Source organism: Thalassophryne amazonica, chromosome 14 (genome assembly GCF_902500255.1).
Source record: "Thalassophryne amazonica chromosome 14, fThaAma1.1, whole genome shotgun sequence".
Lineage (NCBI taxonomy): Eukaryota > Metazoa > Chordata > Actinopteri > Batrachoidiformes > Batrachoididae > Thalassophryne > Thalassophryne amazonica.
Window position 1 is genome coordinate 28,820,361 of NC_047116.1, and position 18,611 is coordinate 28,838,971.

The 18,611-nt window shown below is 38.9% G+C and overlaps 1 protein-coding gene across 3 annotated transcripts in view; it reads right to left on the bottom strand.

Annotated features, from left to right (window-relative positions):
• Positions 1–18,611, bottom strand: part of zak (sterile alpha motif and leucine zipper containing kinase AZK) — a 72,301-nt gene that overhangs the window by 45,904 nt on the left and 7,786 nt on the right. For 2 of the 3 annotated variants that reach the window (XM_034186511.1, XM_034186512.1), the window contains exons 4-7: positions 6,284–6,385; positions 3,305–3,370; positions 3,169–3,197; positions 2,402–2,539 (exon numbers count right to left, since the gene is read on the bottom strand). In XM_034186511.1, coding sequence (XP_034042402.1) covers positions 2,402–2,539; positions 3,169–3,197; positions 3,305–3,370; positions 6,284–6,385 — 335 coding nt within the window. Of the gene's footprint in view, positions 1–2,401; positions 2,540–3,168; positions 3,198–3,304; positions 3,371–6,283; positions 6,386–18,070; positions 18,220–18,611 lie in introns of those variants that run through there. The other variant, XM_034186513.1, reaches the window with a different exon arrangement.

An 18,611-nucleotide genomic window follows, 5' to 3' on the forward strand; every position in this document is an offset into this window, starting at 1 on the left:
CATATTTAACAGTTGACGGCACTGTAAAGGTAAAATTTGCAATTTCTAACCTACATTGTTTATAAATGTAACTATTAAATTCATTTTAACATTTTTCTAACATTTAAATTCTCTCTAGACCTTTTAGTTGTTGAAATTATTATTATTATAAGTAGTATTAGTAGTAGTAGTAGTAAAAAAGCTTCAAAAGTGAACCTTTAACCTATGGGTGTTGTGGGGAGCTGCGTCCCTGCCCCGCTCTACGCCCCCTTTCCATTTGGATTTGCCCCTGCTTTGGCATTTGAGCAGGAAGAATGGATAACATTTATTTATGCAAAAAACACGACCAGACTGGCAGGTAAGAAATTTTTAGCAGTGTTTTTTACATCATGTCATCCTCAGAAAGAGAGTTTAAGTGCATTTGGGTGGAAAAAAAAGTGTTAGTTGCTAATGCGTCGCGGCTCAGCTGTTTTTAGCGAGGACACACAGAGCGGCTCAGAGTTTTAAATAAAGGGGAAAAAATAGCATGAAAAATGCCTTTGTAAGATCAGTGCAGCTGTGCTGTCGTCACTGCGCTCTGAGACGACAACTGTTTTTTTTTTTTTTTCTCAATTCAGAGAGGCTCCTGAAAATCGCAGATGAAAAACTGCAGCTCGCTGAAAGCGGGCAGTTCAATCGAACCTCGAGCCCTGCCCACGGGCCAAGATTAATGCTATGATCAATGCCATAGCAATGCCAAAATAATACTAATGCACAGTGACTTGGAGAAGTAACTTTAATCTGATTACTGATTCAGAAAGATTAATGCATTAGATTACTCGTTACTGAAAAAAGCGGTCACATTGGAGTACTTAGTTACTTAGTAACACGTTACCGGCATCACTGCATACAATATACAAAATAACTATTAAAAACAGGTTAACCATGGCAGCAATGGTTGCAATCTAATTAGCATTTTTCCCATTTGTATTCAGCAGTGTCAGAAATACTGACCATAGAAAGAAAACCAGCCACCAAAACCAAGAATCAGTAAAACATGGATCGATACCTTTGGCCTTAAAATTTCTTGGCTTCTGATATTTTCTGCCTTCAATTAAGAACAGACTACAAACCAAAGCCACATTGTAAAAAATAGAGTCTTCATTGAATTATACAGTTTTAGGATTTTTTTTAAAATCAGCAGCCCAAAATCCATAAAATATTCACATAAGTGTTCAAGAAGCAAATTAACCTGTAACCCATATCAACAAATGAAAATAATGATATAAAAAAACTGAAGGAGCTGTTTAAGGGCTCTCCTCCACAGAGTATATTACACTGCTGTATTTTCTTGGCAGCTGCATATCATGTATGCATTTCCCTGTATTCCCTTGCATAAATAAACTCATAAACATGGAGTAGAAAAAGTGCATAAAGAAATTTGTGAAACATGACTTTGAAGTACACCTGTCAAGAAGAGTACTCAGTGCAATTATAAATATTGTCTGTGCAGCTTGACAGAAACATTAGCAACCTAACCTGAGACATTTACATTTTGTTAATGAGAAGATATTTTACATACAGTAATTTCAGGACACTCAGCTAAATAGTAATTTAAATTTTAAAGCAGGAAAACGGTAATTAGAAAATAATGAGAATTTTAAAGCTGCAAAACAAAGAAAATTTCCTGTTTCTGCGATGTCAAAATCTCTTCCAGTGTTGGCCTTAGTATAGAAAGAAACACAGTAATGAAAATACTATTTTTAAAACTTAGTTTTTTCACCTGTGAGTGGGACTGACTGACATTTATTTAAGTTATGTATTAATTTAATTAGATAAAGCTACATTGTGTAGGATTTCGTGTCATCTAGTGAGGTTGCAGATTGCATTATGCCTTTGTCAGTCACTATTTTGTTTCCCTTCATGTGCTTTCTTCTTCTTATCGTGTGATAAACACTTTGTATGACACTACGTATGACACAAAAATGAAATGTTCTCAAATGTGTCAGCCTGCACTAGCAAGCAGCAGGCAGTTCAGAGGGGAGCAACCAGAATTGTATTTTTTTTTAGTCTTCTGGCTGTCTTGCAAAATGCAAAAGACAGAGTAAGCGTGTCCCTTTTAGGCTCCTGTATTAACATGGTGGTCCAACATGGCAGCCTCCGTGAGGGGGGGGCTTCCAGGTATGAAGGGTTCATTCTAAGCTTATGAAAACACATCAATTTGTTGTCGCAGGTAATTATAAATTAATGAAAAGATGGTTATACATGCGATACTTAATTCCTGCTCTTAAACACCCCTCAATCCTACACACTGTAGCTTTAAAAACATTCTTTAAAGTCAACTTTACACCATTTAGTTTGTAAGAGTCAAACAGAATTCCTCCCAGTCACCTGATATTGTGCTTCACAAAGGAATTCAAAATTCAAAATCACTGGCACTCACCACACCGTAAGAGAAGGTGTCGCAGGTCTCTGAAACAGGTAGGCTCTGGATCATCTCTGGAGCCATCCATGGAAACGTCCCCACCAAGGACATATGGGTGGTGTGCGTCAAGAACCTGGAGGCCCCAAAATCACAGATCTGAAGGTTGAAGAATAAAAACAGAAAAATTGAACCATAGTTTTAGTTTTTATGTGAACACAACTAAATCAAGATGCAAGAAGCACAATAATCATACTGCTAAACAGAAGCATAACAAAATAGCAAAATACCCATTCCTACACTTTATATCATCAGTTTTATTCTCAACAACAAAAAAGGAACAGTTGCTATGAGGATCTCCATGTGCAAAGCTGATAGTTCACGGTATAATTTTGTTAATCAAAATTAATCATACATAAGTACATTTTAATAAATGTCTACTCTTTGCTTTGAATCCCCTGTTTAACGTCCTCTCTTTCTAAAGGTTTCAAGGGTTTTACATATTTATGTTGCCACAAATAAGTATTAAACTGGATATTCTTGGCAATCTTTTGCTGTTACACATTTTGCCATTATTTATTTTGTTGAAAACCTTTACATCCAGCCACACTGCACTGAAGATTTAAGTTAGTCACTGCCCTCTTGTGTCCAGATATTGCAGGCAAATTACACAACAGTATTTTAGACACATACTTTTTAAGCCGCTGCTTTCAGCCGTGTTTTTTCAGTGGAGCTTTTTTTTAAACCAGCATTCCAGTGTGAAATCCATTCAAAAATATTCAACCTACCTTAAGTACTTTGTCTGCTGTCAAAACAACTGTAAGAAGAAAGACGGTTTAAAAATCATTTAAGGTTGGTAAAATATTAAATGTGTATACATTTTAGACTCACAGTAAATTTATACAAATTAGTGTAAATTGTTACCATTTCTGGACTTCAGGTCTCTGTGGATAACCTTAACAGGGGCCTCTGCATGCAAATAGTGCATTCCTAAGGGCAGAATAAAAAGGGAGATTACTGGCAAACTGGTGATGCAAATATTTCTCTCATCTCGCTCCGATATATTGCTGTCACTCAAACCTTCCAATGCAACTGTAAACTGTTAAACGAAGACCTCTGATAAACCACAGGGAAGTAATGCATCTTCAAACCAATGCAGAGCCCAAAACGATGTTCAAATGTCCAGAAAGTAGTGTGCTGAATTAAATATTGAGCTGAGGAAACATTTTACAAGAGGACGTTCCACCCTCATCCCCCACAGAGACACACTCACACTCACACACACACACACACACACACACACACACACACACACACACACACACACACACACACACACACACACACACACAGCAAAACCAGTTTTCTCAATGAAAACTATATGAGAACTTGTTACGAAACAACATCAAGTGAAGCAAGTGAGGACGTCAATACTGCCAGACAGTTCTCATATCTCAGCAAAGCACCATTTAAACTCTACTCATATTTTTACCGTATATGTACAAATGTATGTAAAACAACCAAACACACACACACACACACACACACACACACACACACACACACGGTTTTACAGACGTTTAAGTTTTGTTTGACTTAACGCCCATTAATTAACAGCCTGGAGCTCCGACAGGTTTAAAACAATTTAAAAATGTTTGATTCACAGTTTTTCAACCAGATTTTAATGTTCAGTGGATAGATTTAAAAATAAAAGGATAGTGAATCCAATAAGATAATTATTAAAGAGGTCACATTGAAAAAAAAAATCGCCTTTCCCATTCTTGCACAGTGATTCCTGGTCACCTTCAGCAATCTATAGTAACCCAGGTCGGCTCTGTCTGACGAATGTTTCAGCCAGTGACGCGATAATAATACAACATGACAGCATTTGAATGCTAAAAATAGATGCAGGTATAAACAGAATGGATAATGGCGTACCGCTGAGATGGCAACTTCTAGATTTGTGACATCATGTGAAAATACTCTTTACCTTACACAGAATTAACACAGTAGGAGTTGCATTGTGTGTTTGTGCATTTACAGAAAGTTTATGATGGGCTGACAAGAGAGGAGCTATGGTACTGTACGAGAAGGTCTGGCATGGCAGAGATGTATGTGAGGGTGGACTGCAGTAGGAATGACATGCATTGAAGGTGAAGTTTGGATGACATTAAGGATAGACTCTGAGCCCTTTATTTTACAGTGGAGACTGACAGGCTGACAGACAAAATCAGACAGGAGTCTATGAACTATGACAATTGCTGATGACACTGTGATCTGTAGTGAGAGTGGAGAGCAGGTGGAGACAAGCCTGGAGAGAAGAGGAATGAAAGTCCATTAGAACAAGAGGGAGCACATGTGAATGAAGGGGAGATCTAATAGTGCGGCTGCAGGGAGTAGAAGTGGCGAAGGTAGAGGAGTTTAAATACTTGGATTCAGCTGTCCAAAACAATGAAGTGTGTGGTAGAGGGGTGAAGAAAAGAGTGCAGACATGGTGCAGTGGGAGGACAAAGTTGGCAGGAGTGTTTGTGACAGAAGAATAACTACCAGAGGGGGGAGTTTACCACATGATAGTAAGACCAGCAATGTTGTATGGCTTAAAGATGGTAGCACTAACAAAACATCAGGAGACAGTGCTGGAGGCCGCAGAGCTGAAGATATTGCAATTTTCTTTGAGAGTGATGACGATGGACAGGATATGGAATGAGCATATCAGAGGGACAGTGCGGGTAGGATGCTTGGACACAAAGTCTGAGAGGCAACACTGAGATATTTGGACATATGCAGGAGAGGGATTGAGGGTATATAGGCAGAAGGGTGCTGAGGATGGAGCCACTAGGCAGGAGGAGAAGAGGAAGGCCAAAAAGAAGGTTATGGAAGTATTGAGGGAGGAGGACGTGGAGAACAGGGCGAGATGGAGACAGATGATCTGTTGTGGTAACCCTTAACAGGAGCAGCCAAAAGAATAAGAAGACACAGAATTAATGTTTTGCTACTGCTGTTAAATGTTTTTAAATGATTTGATGCATTATAATAAATATGTTAATAAAGTGCTTTACAGAAAGTATATAAACACTACCTGTCAAAGGTTCACAAATGAGACATCACATTTTTCTGGACTATACGACTTCACTGTTTATTTATTTTTACTAGGTCAGGAGGTCCTGTGACTTATATTGTGAAGTGACTTATATATGAAAATACGCAGTATTACCATCACCATTAAGCTGGATGCCGACTGCCGTAATACAAAATCTGAATGAGAGAGTCGTCATGTGTCTTAGAGAATGAGTGAATTTAATAAATAATGCTCTCAAACCAAAAGACCATGCTCTTTAATTTGAAAAAAGAAATATAACTTTTACACTACTCAATATAGATAGATAATACAGATTTTTTAAAACATTTAATGTTTGTATACAAGATAACTCATCAATAACAAAAATTTAATTTAAAGGTAATATAGATAACAACAGAGCATGTATTTATGTTGCAGATGGATTTAAAATTGATATTGGAATTATATGTAACAGCGATATATCTTAAGAGTCCAATTTAAAAATAATTTGTAAAGAAGCCCAAATGCAAACTTTTTTATAGCAACAGAATTGAAATGAAGAAGGTAGATAACAACAGGTCCTGTCAGCATTTCTCACAATTTTTCAAATATGTTGATGTATCTAATATAAATGTGTCAACCTCATTATTGAAGACACTAAAGTCCATACTGTGTATCACTCTTCTTTTGCAGGCAATAGTTCCTACACCAAAGGTCTTGAATCATGACCATTATGGCAGAATATCACTTGTAAATATTTTTAGTTGTGATATTTATCTGTCATTATTTTAACTGTCAACTTTGATTGCATTTATAATCAAAGACATAAAACACTTTAAATTTACCTCTGGCAATCTCTGTAGCCCATGTCATGATCTGTCTCATGTCCATTTCCTCACTCTCTTCACTTGAAAGGTAATCATACAAAGATCCGTTACTTGCATACTCTGGAAAAAATAAAAGATATAAATTTAAATGAAAGCTTCAAGACTGTATCATGTAGAATAAAACATTCACAAACAATGAAGAAAAGACAACTCCTGATAGTAAAATATTACCATTTTACAGTGAAAACACACTATTTCAGGGTTCATATTCCATACATAAATGCAGTGTGAAACAATTGAAAACTGAAATTTTTAGTTTACAGGTTTTTCCTTGCAGACTAATTTCACATAACTTGACTCTACTATTAAGATCACCTTATGTCACTCATGCGCAAGTGAAAGCATGTCTACTCCAGTACATTGTATTTTTATGTCCATCAACATTCCACAGATTCCTCACTGTGATTATAACTTTAGTCTCATTCAACTTATCGTAACAAACTTGCATACTCATTACAGCACAAATAGTAGCAAATAACACGCAAAATATTAAACATCCTGATATTAAAAAAACAAACAAAAAACATTTCTATGTTTTCCCAACTCTGGCCCTTTTGTCCAGACCTGTTCCAAAATTGGACAGAATCTACTCCCAGCCAGAATCAACAATTTCACCAAGTTTTCTTGAAAATAGACAGATTTTTGAGTGATCCTCAAAGAAACCAAAAAAAAAAAAAACACATTGGCGAAAGGTTTTCATTATCTGCATAGTGGAAACTGCATTACTTAAAAATTTAGTCCAGCTAGATTTGATATGAATGCCTCCATAAAGGTTAATGTTTTGTCTGCTTTGCCCTCAAACTCCTTATAAAAGATTTAGGTAAACGTGACAAATGACGTTAATGCTTAAATGTTGCTTCGAATTCTATTTGTGCTGAAACATTTAAGGAAATGTGTTAATGATGTCTACTTGCAGCAACTAGCTGGTTAGCTAAGTAATGACCTAAATTAGCCTTATGGATGACAGCACTAAAAATCCTGATAGTAACACAGCTACGGTCAGATTTAAATACTAACTGTACCCAGAATGTTCAATATTCTTTATGTTCTCTAATGCCATATACCAACACAGTGCAGAGTAGCTACCTAAACTCTGTAAGTGAGATAGAGTATCTCATCAATAGTTTTACATCCTCATTGAAGACAACTTTGGATGCTGTAGCTCCTCTGAAAAAGAGAGCTTTAAATCAGAAGTGCCTGACTCTGTGGTATAACTCACAAACTCGCAGCTTAAAGCAGATAACCCGTAAGTTGGAGAGGAAATGGCGTCTCACTAATTTAGAAGATCTTCACTTAGCCTGGAAAAAGAGTCTGTTGCTCTATAAAAAAGCCCTCCATAAAGCTAGGACATCTTACTACTCATCACTAATTGAAGAAAATAAGAACAACCCCAGGTTTCTTTTCAGCACTGTAGCCAGGCTGACAAAGAGTCAGAGCTCTACTGAGCCGAGTATTCCTTTAACTTTAACTAGTAATGACTTCATGACTTTCTTTGCTAATAAAATTTTAACTATTAGAGAAAAAATTACTCATAACCATCCCAAAGACGTATCGTTATCTTTGGCTGCTTTCAGTGATGCCGGTATTTGGTTAGACTCTTTCTCTCAGATTGTTCTGTCTGAGTTATTTTCATTAGTTACTTCATCCAAACCATCAATATGTCTATTAGACCCCATTCCTACCAGGCTGCTCAAGGAAGCCCTACCATTATTTAATGCTTCGATCTTAAATATGATCAATCTATCTTTATTAGTTGGCTATGTACCACAGGCTTTTAAGGTGGCAGTAATTAAACCATTACTTAAAAAGCCATCACTTGACCCAGCTATCTTAGCTAATTATAGGCCAATCTCCAACCTTCCTTTTCTCTCAAAAATTCTTGAAAGGGTAGTTGTAAAACAGCTAACTGATCATCTGCAGAGGAATGGTCTATTTGAAGAGTTTCACTCAGGTTTTAGAATTCATCAGAGTACAGAAACAGCATTAGTGAAGGTTACAAATGATCTTCTTATGGCCTCAGACAGTGGACTCATCTCTGTGCTTGTTCTGTTAGACCTCAGTGCTGCTTTTGATACTGTTGACCATAAAATTTTATTACAGAGATTAGAGCATGCCATAGGTATTAAAGGCACTGCGCTGCGGTGGTTTGAATAATATTTATCTAATAGATTACAATTTGTTTATGTAAATGGGGAATCTTCTTCACAGACTATGGTTAATTATGGAGTTCCACAAGGTTCTGTGCTAGGACCAATTTTATTCACTTTATACATGCTTCCCTTAGGCAGCATTATTAGACGGCATTGCTTAAATTTTCATTGTTACGCAGATGATACCCAGCTTTATCTATCCATGAAGCCAGAGGACACACACCAATTAGCTAAACTGCAGGATTGTCTTACAGACATAAAGACATGGATGACCTCTAATTTCCTGCTTTTAAACTCAGATAAAACTGAAGTTATTGTACTTGGCCCCACAAATCTTAGAAACATGGTGTCTAACCAGATCCTTACTCTGGATGGCATTACCCTGACCTCTAGTAATACTGTGAGAAATCTTGGAGTCATTTTTGATCGGGATATGTCATTCAAAGCGCATATTAAACAAATATGTAGGACTGCTTTTTTGCATTTACGCAATATCTCTAAAATTAGAAAGGTCTTGTCTCAGAGTGATGCTGAAAAACTAATTCATGCATTTATTTCCTCTAGGCTGGACTATTGTAATTCATTATTATCAGGTAGTCCTAAAGGTTCCCTGAAAAGCCTTCAGTTAATTCAAAATGCTGCAGCTAGAGTACTAACGGGGACTAGAAGGAGAGAGCATATCTCACCCATATTGGCCTCTCTTCATTGGCTTCCTGTTAATTCTAGAATAGAATTGAAAATTCTTCTTCTTACTTACAAGGTTTTGAATAATCAGGTCCCATCTTATCTTAGGGACCTCATAGTACCATATCACCCCAATAGAGTGCTTCGCTCTCAGACTGCAGGCTTACTTGTAGTTCCTAGGGTTTGTAAGAGTAGAATGGGAGGCAGAGACTTCAGCTTTCAGGCTCCTCTCCTGTGGAACCATCTCCCAATTCAGATCAGGGAGACAGACACCCTCTCTACTTTTAAGATTAGGCTTAAAACTTTCCTTTTTGCTAAAGCTTATAGTTAGGGCTGGATCAGGTGACCCTGAACCATCCCTTAGTTATGCTGCTATAGACTTAGACTGCTGGGGGGTTCCCATGATGCACTGAGTGTTTCTTTCTCTTTTTGCTCTGTATGCACCACTCTGCATTTAATCATTAGTGATTGATCTCTGCTCCCCTCCGCAGCATGTCTTTTTCCTGGTTCTCTCCCTCAGCCCCAACCAGTCCCAGCAGAAGACTGCCCTTCCCTGAGCCTGGTTCTGCTGGAGGTTTCTTCCTGTTAAAAGGTAGTTTTTCCTTCCCACTGTCGCCAAGTGCTTGCTCACAGGGGGTCGTTTTGACCGTTGGGGTTTTTACGTAATTATTGTATGGCCTTGCCTTACAATATAAAGCGCCTTGGGGCAACTGTTTGTTGTGATTTGGCGCTATATAAATAAAATTGATTGATTGATTGAATATTCCATCCAAAACAATGATTTAAAAGTAATGAAGTGTTATTTTATTACTGTCGATGCCTTGTAGAACCATGTCAAAAACCATATCAACTTTCTCTGTCTGAAACCAACCACAGATCTTGTTTGAATTTGTAGCTAGTTAGCTCCAAGTTTCTGCTTGAAGAGGTTATCAGAACAGGTTGACATGTAAGCATACTCCCCCTCGCCCCCCAAAATCATAACCTTTATATTCATTACATTTACGTAAGAGCCCAGAGTGACAAGAGTCATTTCTGATTATACCTGGTCTTTAACCAATTTTGAGATACTGCCTGTTAAAAAGACAAAACCACTCTCTGATACGACATGTCAAAAGACAGGAAATTCATAACAGGGATGATTAATATGGGCTTAGCCTGGTCAGGATGGCCATAAACCTTTTTCCTTCATCTCTTGCTAATTAAATTTGGCTTGGATAAATAGAAACATCACCTCCTTGACAACCAAGACTTCCTGTTCCCACAGAATATTACAGCAGCTGCTATACTACAGCATGTTGCCCAGACGAATATGGTTATGCATTGATTAAAGAAATATAATACAAAAGTAAATGTGCTTATCTATAATATGGCCAATGTACTACTCATGACAAATTCAAATAAATGCACAGTTGTTGCTGTAAAAGTAATCAAAGAAAGGCTTATTAAACTACTACTAAATGACAAAAGAAAATACAAACAACAAACAACTCTTTTGATAATCAATTAATATATTTATTAAGTGAAAATTGTCCATTTCCAACCTCTTAAATGTGAAAATTTGGTGATTTCCTATGTTTTAGTGTATTTCTGTATATCTTTTTGATTATTCTTATTCTGAGTCTAAAACCCAAGGTCATCTTTTGAGACAAGGAAAAAATGGAATCTAGAAAGGTCAGTAGACTCGGTAGAACACCTGCCTCTGCCAAAGTGCCACAGGTTCTTCAACCCCATTAACCCTTAAGGGCCCCTTCACACATAGTACGATTAAGTACAAATCTGGGCGACTCATGGCAGAACAGCTCGTATGAGTGAACCACGAAAACATCAAGCCAACAGGCAGGCATGCACGATCTCAGTGTGACGGTGTCATGCAAGCAGGAACAGTGCGAGCAGCTGGGATAAAGTGCACCACATTGCGCCGCTGATGTGGAGGAAAATAAAATAAAAACCAGCTGTATAATTAGCGAATGTCACTGGGTTGATATAAATAATACATAAAAGGGGACGCAATACAGAACCCTATGGTTAGATAAAAAAATGCCACTCACGGGATTCGAACCTGTAAACTTTGATTACCAGATGGAAACTTTACCACTGCACTACCACCGCTGGCCTGTAATCAGAGTGGAAAAATATCTGAGATGAACAAGGATATGGACGAGGTGCACTGTGTCCAGCTGATGCAGCCCGGCACAAAGGCGAAAGATGTTTTATATATTTCTATGTGAGGACAGCAGGCAGAGACATGCGCCTCACGGAGGAATGTTGTAAGTTCATGTCCTTCCAAACATGGAACGTGTTCTTAAGCTGGGATGTCCAGAAGCAGGACAAACACCCCCCCCCACACACTTTTTCCATTCAGCGCCCAGGCCGTGTCACTCTGTGTTATGTGGTCATTCATTTTCGTTATGTAGGTATTGCCGTAATTATTTATGTAACTGTCCTGGCGGTGGTTTCTGTGTTTGTAATGTGTGCACTGAGCTCCCATTAAACTGTCAGTGTGCTGTGATCAGCTGATAGGCCCCTCCCTGTGCTGTGTGTGCGAACAGACCTCGCTGTCCGGCCCCCATGTGATTAGATATGTACATACATAAAAGCATTTTATTACACACGTGCACACATGCGAGACACATGCACCACATGCGTGTGGCTTTTTGCAACTCCACGTTCGTGGGGTCACTTAGACAAATTTCACATCCAGGTCAACAAAGACTGCCTGCTGACTTTTCATGATGACAGCGTGAATGGCAACACATTTTCTAAGTGACAAACGAGCGGTGATGTTTGTATGTGTCAGCTGGAATTTGGCCGGCACCTGCTGCGAGAGGGTTCGATGGGCTCTCACAGGGCACACTCAATCAATCAATCAATCAATTTTATTTATATAGCGCCAAATCACAACAAACAGTTGCCCCAAGGCGCTTTATATTGTAAGGCAAGGCCATACAATAATTACGTAAAAACCCCAACAGTCAAAACGACCCCCTGTGAGCAAGCACTTGGCAACAGTGGGAAGGAAAAACTCCCTTTTAACAGGAAGAAACCTCCAGCAGAACCAGGCTCAGGGAGGGGCAGTCTTCTGCTGGGACTGGTTGGGGCTGAGGGAGAGAACCAGGAAAAAGACATGCTGTGGAGGGCAGCAGAGATCAATCACTAATGATTAAATGCAGAGTGGTGCATACAGAGCAAAAAGAGAAAGAAACACTCAGTGCATCATGGGAACCCCCAGCAGTCTACGTCTATAGCAGCATAACTAAGGGATGGTTCAGGGTCACCTGATCCAGCCCTAACTATAAGCTTTAGCAAAAAGGAAAGTTTTAAGCCTAATCTTAAATGTAGAGAGGGTGTCTGTCTCCCTGATCTGAATTGGGAGCTGGTTCCAGAGGAGAGGAGCCTGAAAGCTGAAGGCTCTGCCTCCCATTCTACTCTTACAAACCCTAGGAACTACAAGTAAGCCTGCAGTCTGAGAGCGAAGCACTCTATTGGGGTGATATGGTACTATGAGGTCCCTAAGATAAGATGGGACCTGATTATTCAAAACCTTGTAAGTAAGAAGAAGAATTTTAAATTCTATTCTAGAATTAACAGGAAGCCAATGAAGAGAGGCCAATATGGGTGAGATATGCTCTCTCCTTCTAGTCCCCGTTAGTACACTAGCTGCAGCATTTTGAATTAACTGAAGGCGTTTCAGGGAACTTTTAGGACAACTTGATAATAATGAATTACAATAGTCCAGCCTAGAGGAAATAAATGCATGAATTAATTTTTCAGCATCACTCTGAGACAAGACCTTTCTAATTTTAGAGATATTGCATAAATGCAAAAAAGCAGTCCTACATATTTGTTTAATATGCGCATTGAATGACATATCCTGATCAAAAATGACTCCAAGATTTCTCACAGTATTACTAGAGGTCAGGGTAATGCCATCCAGAGTAAGGATCTGGTTAGACACCATGTTTCTAAGATTTATGGGGCCAAATACAATAACTTCAGTTTTATCTGAGTTTAAAAGCAGGAAATTCGAGGTCATCCATGTCTTTATGTCTGTAAGACAATCCTGCAGTTTAGCTAATTGGTGTGTGTCCTCTGGCTTCATGGATAGATAAACCTGGGTATCATCTGCGTAACAATGAAAATTTAAGCAATGCCGTCTAATAATACTGCCTAAGGGAAGCATGTATAAAGTGAATAAAATTGGTCCTAGCACAGAACCTTGTGGAACTCCATAATTAACCTTAGTCTGTGAAGAAGATTCCCCATTTACATGAACAAATTGTAATCTATTAGATAAATATGATTCAAACCACTGCAGCGCAGTGCCTTTAATACCTATGGCATGCTCTAATCTCTGTAATAAAATTTTATGGTCAACAGTATCAAAAGCAGCACTGAGGTCTAACAGAACAAGCACAGAGATGAGTCCACTGTCTGAGGCCATAAGAAGATCATTTGTAACCTTCACTAATGCTGTTTCTGTACTATGATGAATTCTAAAACCTGACTGAAACTCTTCAAATAGACCATTCCTCTGCAGATGATCAGTTAGCTGTTTTACAACTACCCTTTCAAGAATTTTTGAGAGAAAAGGAAGGTTGGAGATTGGCCTATAATTAGCTAAGATAGCTGGGTCAAGTGATGGCTTTTTAAGTAATGGTTTAATTACTGCCACCTTAAAAGCCTGTGGTACATAGCCAACTAATAAAGATAGACTGATCATATTTAAGATCGAAGCATTAAATAATGGTAGGGCTTCCTTGAGCAGCCTGGTAGGAATGGGGTCTAATAGACATGTTGATGGTTTGGATGAAGTAACTAATGAAAATAAGTCAGACAGAACAATCGGAGAGAAAGAGTCTAACCAAATACCAGCATCACTGAAAGCAGCCAAAGATAACGATACGTCTTTGGGATGGTTATGAGTAATTTTTTCTCTAATAGTTAAAATTTGGCCTCTACTGGTGGTTGGCTCTCACTGCGGTATTGTATCACTTCCTGTTCCAGAGCACAGCGGTGTTTTGCTGTATCTGTTAGCTGTTTAATCTGCGCAGTTAGATTGATCTAGTTACCTAGATAACGATTTGTTTCACAGTGTAATCTTCACGTGCCTTAACTAAAGCACTCCCTCTGCTGAATCACCTCTAAATTATTTACACATTATTCACTTTGTGTGTTTTTAGGAATCCGCTAGCTTAGCGCAGCTACTAGCTCTTAGCCGGTTTAGCATGGCGGCTTCTCCTGTCTCTCCTGCACTTTTGTGCTCTGGGTGTGAAATGACACTCTGTCTTTCAGCTGCTAGTGTGCACAAATACTTGTAGCAACAGGTGTACGTGGCATTGGAAGCAGATACAATTTTACACGTGTTGCATACGATTCCTGCATCATACGTACTTCGACCAAATTTGTACTATGTGTGAAGGGGCCGTAATGCATTAAGGCTTTTTAAAGATACATGCATTATTCATTACAAACTAATGAAAGTACATAAAAATGTAAAATAAGAAAATATTAACGCTGCACAGGAAAGCACTGTATAAACACACTATTTTGCTATATGTGAAAACACAACATGAATGCATTTGATATATTAAGGACAATGGCCAAGTCTCCACAAAAAATTAGTTATGTTCTTTTCCTGACCAGGAGAACAAAGACAACTGTGCATGTGTTTAATCTGCACCGTGGGATGCTGGTTATTGTCTTCCAGACGAAAGAAACCAGACACTCCCTGTTCAGCATGCAACTGGGGTTGGCAATGATTTTCAGTGACTGTTTCTAGAAATAAATCCAGCAGGCATTGTAACAGTGCAGAAGAGAAAGTCTGGAATTCTGTGTTATAAATGTATATTAGACTTTTTTATGTTGCCACTGACAAACAGAGGCAGTATTTGTTGTAAAGGTTCATAAATTCAGAGCAAAAGAAGAGTAAGTCAATACATTAAAAGCATAAAACATCGTCATTATTATTTGCTGTAGCTCTTCCTCATCATGAACTAAGAGTCAACATGTCAAACCTTTAGTAGGCTTCGTTGTGTGTTGAGGTGTCCTTATGCAAGACACTGAACTGCAAAGTGCACCCAGTGTGTAGGTTAGCACTTTAAATGGAAGCTCTTGGTATTGGTGTTTGAAACTGATCGTGAATGTATTGCTGCAGAACTGCTATGTGCTTTGTTTCCCATTCTGCAAGAGAGCATGACCATCAGTCATATAACAGAAAAAATTAAAAGGTGATAATTATTTACAGTTGCTGGAATTATGTCAAATGCCTGCCTACAGATCATTTCTCTTGTCTGTTTTTGCTGTGTGCTTCTTGCATCACACATGAAAAATAGGTGCTGGTCTGAATCTGTAGAGATGCGACATGAGACACGTGTCTGGAATGTTTCTAGCACGCTTCCCTCATGACTGTTAATACAGTTGCCAACATGAAAATCAACACACTCCACCGAAGCCACACACCTGTAATTCTTTTTTTTTTTTTTTTTTTTTTTTGTAAAACAGGCCTGAGTCTAACTGCCATTTCTCTATATTAACCCTCTGGGGTCGACGCCATCAAATACAATGGCTGAGACCAAGCTTTGCTAAATTATAAATAACTTTTGAATGATATGAGATAGAAATGTACTTTTTTTTGCTGAAAAGTTAACTCCACGGACTTTCGAGCCAGCCATTGGCTATCTTTGTACTCCTCATAGAAGCTGTGTGATGACGTGCGCAACGTGAGTGTCCAATCGGAATTGGTTCACCGTCACATGGTTTTCCAAAATCCAATTGTAGGGCAGATTTACCTCACGTGAAAAGCCAAAGATCGTTTTCAGGAGTGATATGTTACTAGTTGGCCTGTTTGAATAGCCCCCTGGGTGCTCCAATGAGTACATACTATTAGTACATACTCAGTGTGCCCTGCGCCATTACGCACAGCGATCAGTGAAAGCAGGAGCACAAGAGAGCCTCTGATGACAATCTCATGCGCTCAAACAAAGAGTGTGTAACTATCAGGATTGCTCCACTAGTTTGCATGTGAATGTGACTGGACAACTCTGTTGCTTTCTCTGCATAAAGCACTGTTTACCCTATCAGTGGACAACAAAACGCATAGACTATTTTGTATATATTGTTCAAAATGTGCATTTGTGTTTATTGTTTGAACCTTTTTGTTGTATAGTCAAGACCTCAAATTACCTTTATAAAGTATCAAAACAGTTGTTTATTATAGTTTGCTGTGTGTTTTGAATAAATGTGTGTGGAAAATTATTTTTCGCTTTATTTTTTCCTTGCCTAGTTTTGATTGTAAACCTTTATTACACTTATAAAACACAACAAAAACATATACACTCAACAAAAATATAAACGCAACACTTTTGGTTTTGCTCCCATTTTGTATGAGATGAACTCAAAGATCTAAAACTTTTTCCACATACACAATATCACCATTTCCCTCAAATATTGTTCACAAACCAGTCTAAATCTGTGATAGTGAGCACTTCTCCTTTGCTGAGATAATCCATCCCACCTCACAGGTGTGCCATATCAAGATGCTGATTAGACACCATGATTAGTGCACAGGTGTGCCTTAGACTGTCCACAATAAAAGGCCACTCTGAAAGGAGCAGTTTTATCACACAGCACAATGCCACAGATATCGCAAGATTTGAGGGAGCGTGCAATTGTCATGCTGACAGCAGGAATGTCAACCAGAGCTGTTGCTCGTGTATTGAATGTTCATTTCTCTACCATAAGCCATCTCCAAAGGCGTTTCAGAGAATTTGGCAGTACATCCAACCAGCTTCACAACCGCAGACCACGTGTAACCACACCAGCCCAGGACCTCCACATCCAGCATGTTCACCTCCAAGATCGTCTGAGACCAGCCACTCGGACAGCTGCTAAAACAATCGGTTTGCATAACCAAAGAATTTCTGCACAAACTGTCAGAAACCGTCTCAGGGAAGCTCATCTGCATGCTCGTCGTCCTCATCGGGGTCTCGACCTGACTCCAGTTCGTCGTCGTAACCGACTTGAGTGGGCAAATGCTCACATTCGCTGGCGTTTGGCACGTTGGAGAGGTGTTCTCTTCACAGATGATGCGAAGGAGATGTGTTGCACTGCATGAGGCATATGGTGGTCACACCAGATACTGACTGGTATTCCCCCCCAGTAAAACAAAACTGCACCTTTCAGAGTGGCCTTTTATTGTGGGCAGTCTAAGGCACACCTGTGCACTAATCATGGTGTCTAATCAGCATCTTGATATGGCACACTTGTGAGGTGGGATGGATTATCTCAGCAAAGGAGAAGTGCTCACTATCACAGATTTCGACTGGTTTGTGAACAATATTTGAGGGAAATGGTGATATTGTGTACGTGGAAAAAGTTTTAGATCTTTGAGTTCATCTCATACAAAATGGGAGCAAAACCAAAAGTGTTGCGTTTATATTTTTGTTGAGTATATATTCTGAAAGCACAGGTTGTCCTGAAAAAAAAGAGACATAAAACTTGATTGTGGGATGCAGGGAGAGCTGTTAAGAGCAATGAAAAAACATTTATGCCAGGTGAGTGAACTGTCCAAAAAAATGCCCTCGGACCCCAGAGGGTTGAAAACCAAGTGACCTCTGTGCACGTGTATGCATGCGTGCGTATGTATAACTTCAATCACGGACAAACTGGGGAGAGACGACATCTGCCGTTTGGTGTGCAATGTATTCTGGGTCAAGGATAAACACCACCAAATGGAAAGTTGATAGGACAAATATTTTTGGAGAAACTATTGATATTAGCTAACAACAGTGAACAATAGACATTAATAATTACATTCTGGACTCGCACGTCATGCCAGCAAGGGGCGGAAAATCATCTATATATTAAAAGCGAAGTGGCCTCTGTGTATGTGCATGCGTGTGTGTCCGTGTACCTTCAATCACGGAGAAACTGGGGAGAGCCGACATCTGCTGTTTGGTGCGCTTATGTATTTTGCGTCAAGGACAAACGCCGCCAAAATGGAATGTTAGGACTAATATTGTTGGAGAAATTACAGATATTGCATAACAACAGTAAACAATGGACGTTGATCATTAAATTCTGGACTCACACATCATGCCAGCAGGGGGCGGAAAATCATCTATATATTAAAAGCGAAGTGGCCTCTGTGTATGTGCATGCGCGTGTGTGTGCGTGTACCTTCAATCACGGAGAAACTGGGGAGAGCCGACATCTGCGTTTGGTGCTCTTATGTATTTTGCGTCAAGGGCGAATGCCGCCAAAACGGAACGTTGTTAGGACTAATATTTTTGGAGAAATTAGATATTGCGTAACAACAGTAAACAATGGACGTTGATAATTACATTCTGGACTCACACGTCATTCCAAGTCATCATTGAAACTTTGCATAATTTATTACCACCCTTAAAAAATGTCAGCTACCTATTTTCTAAACATTACCCAATCTGGAGTCT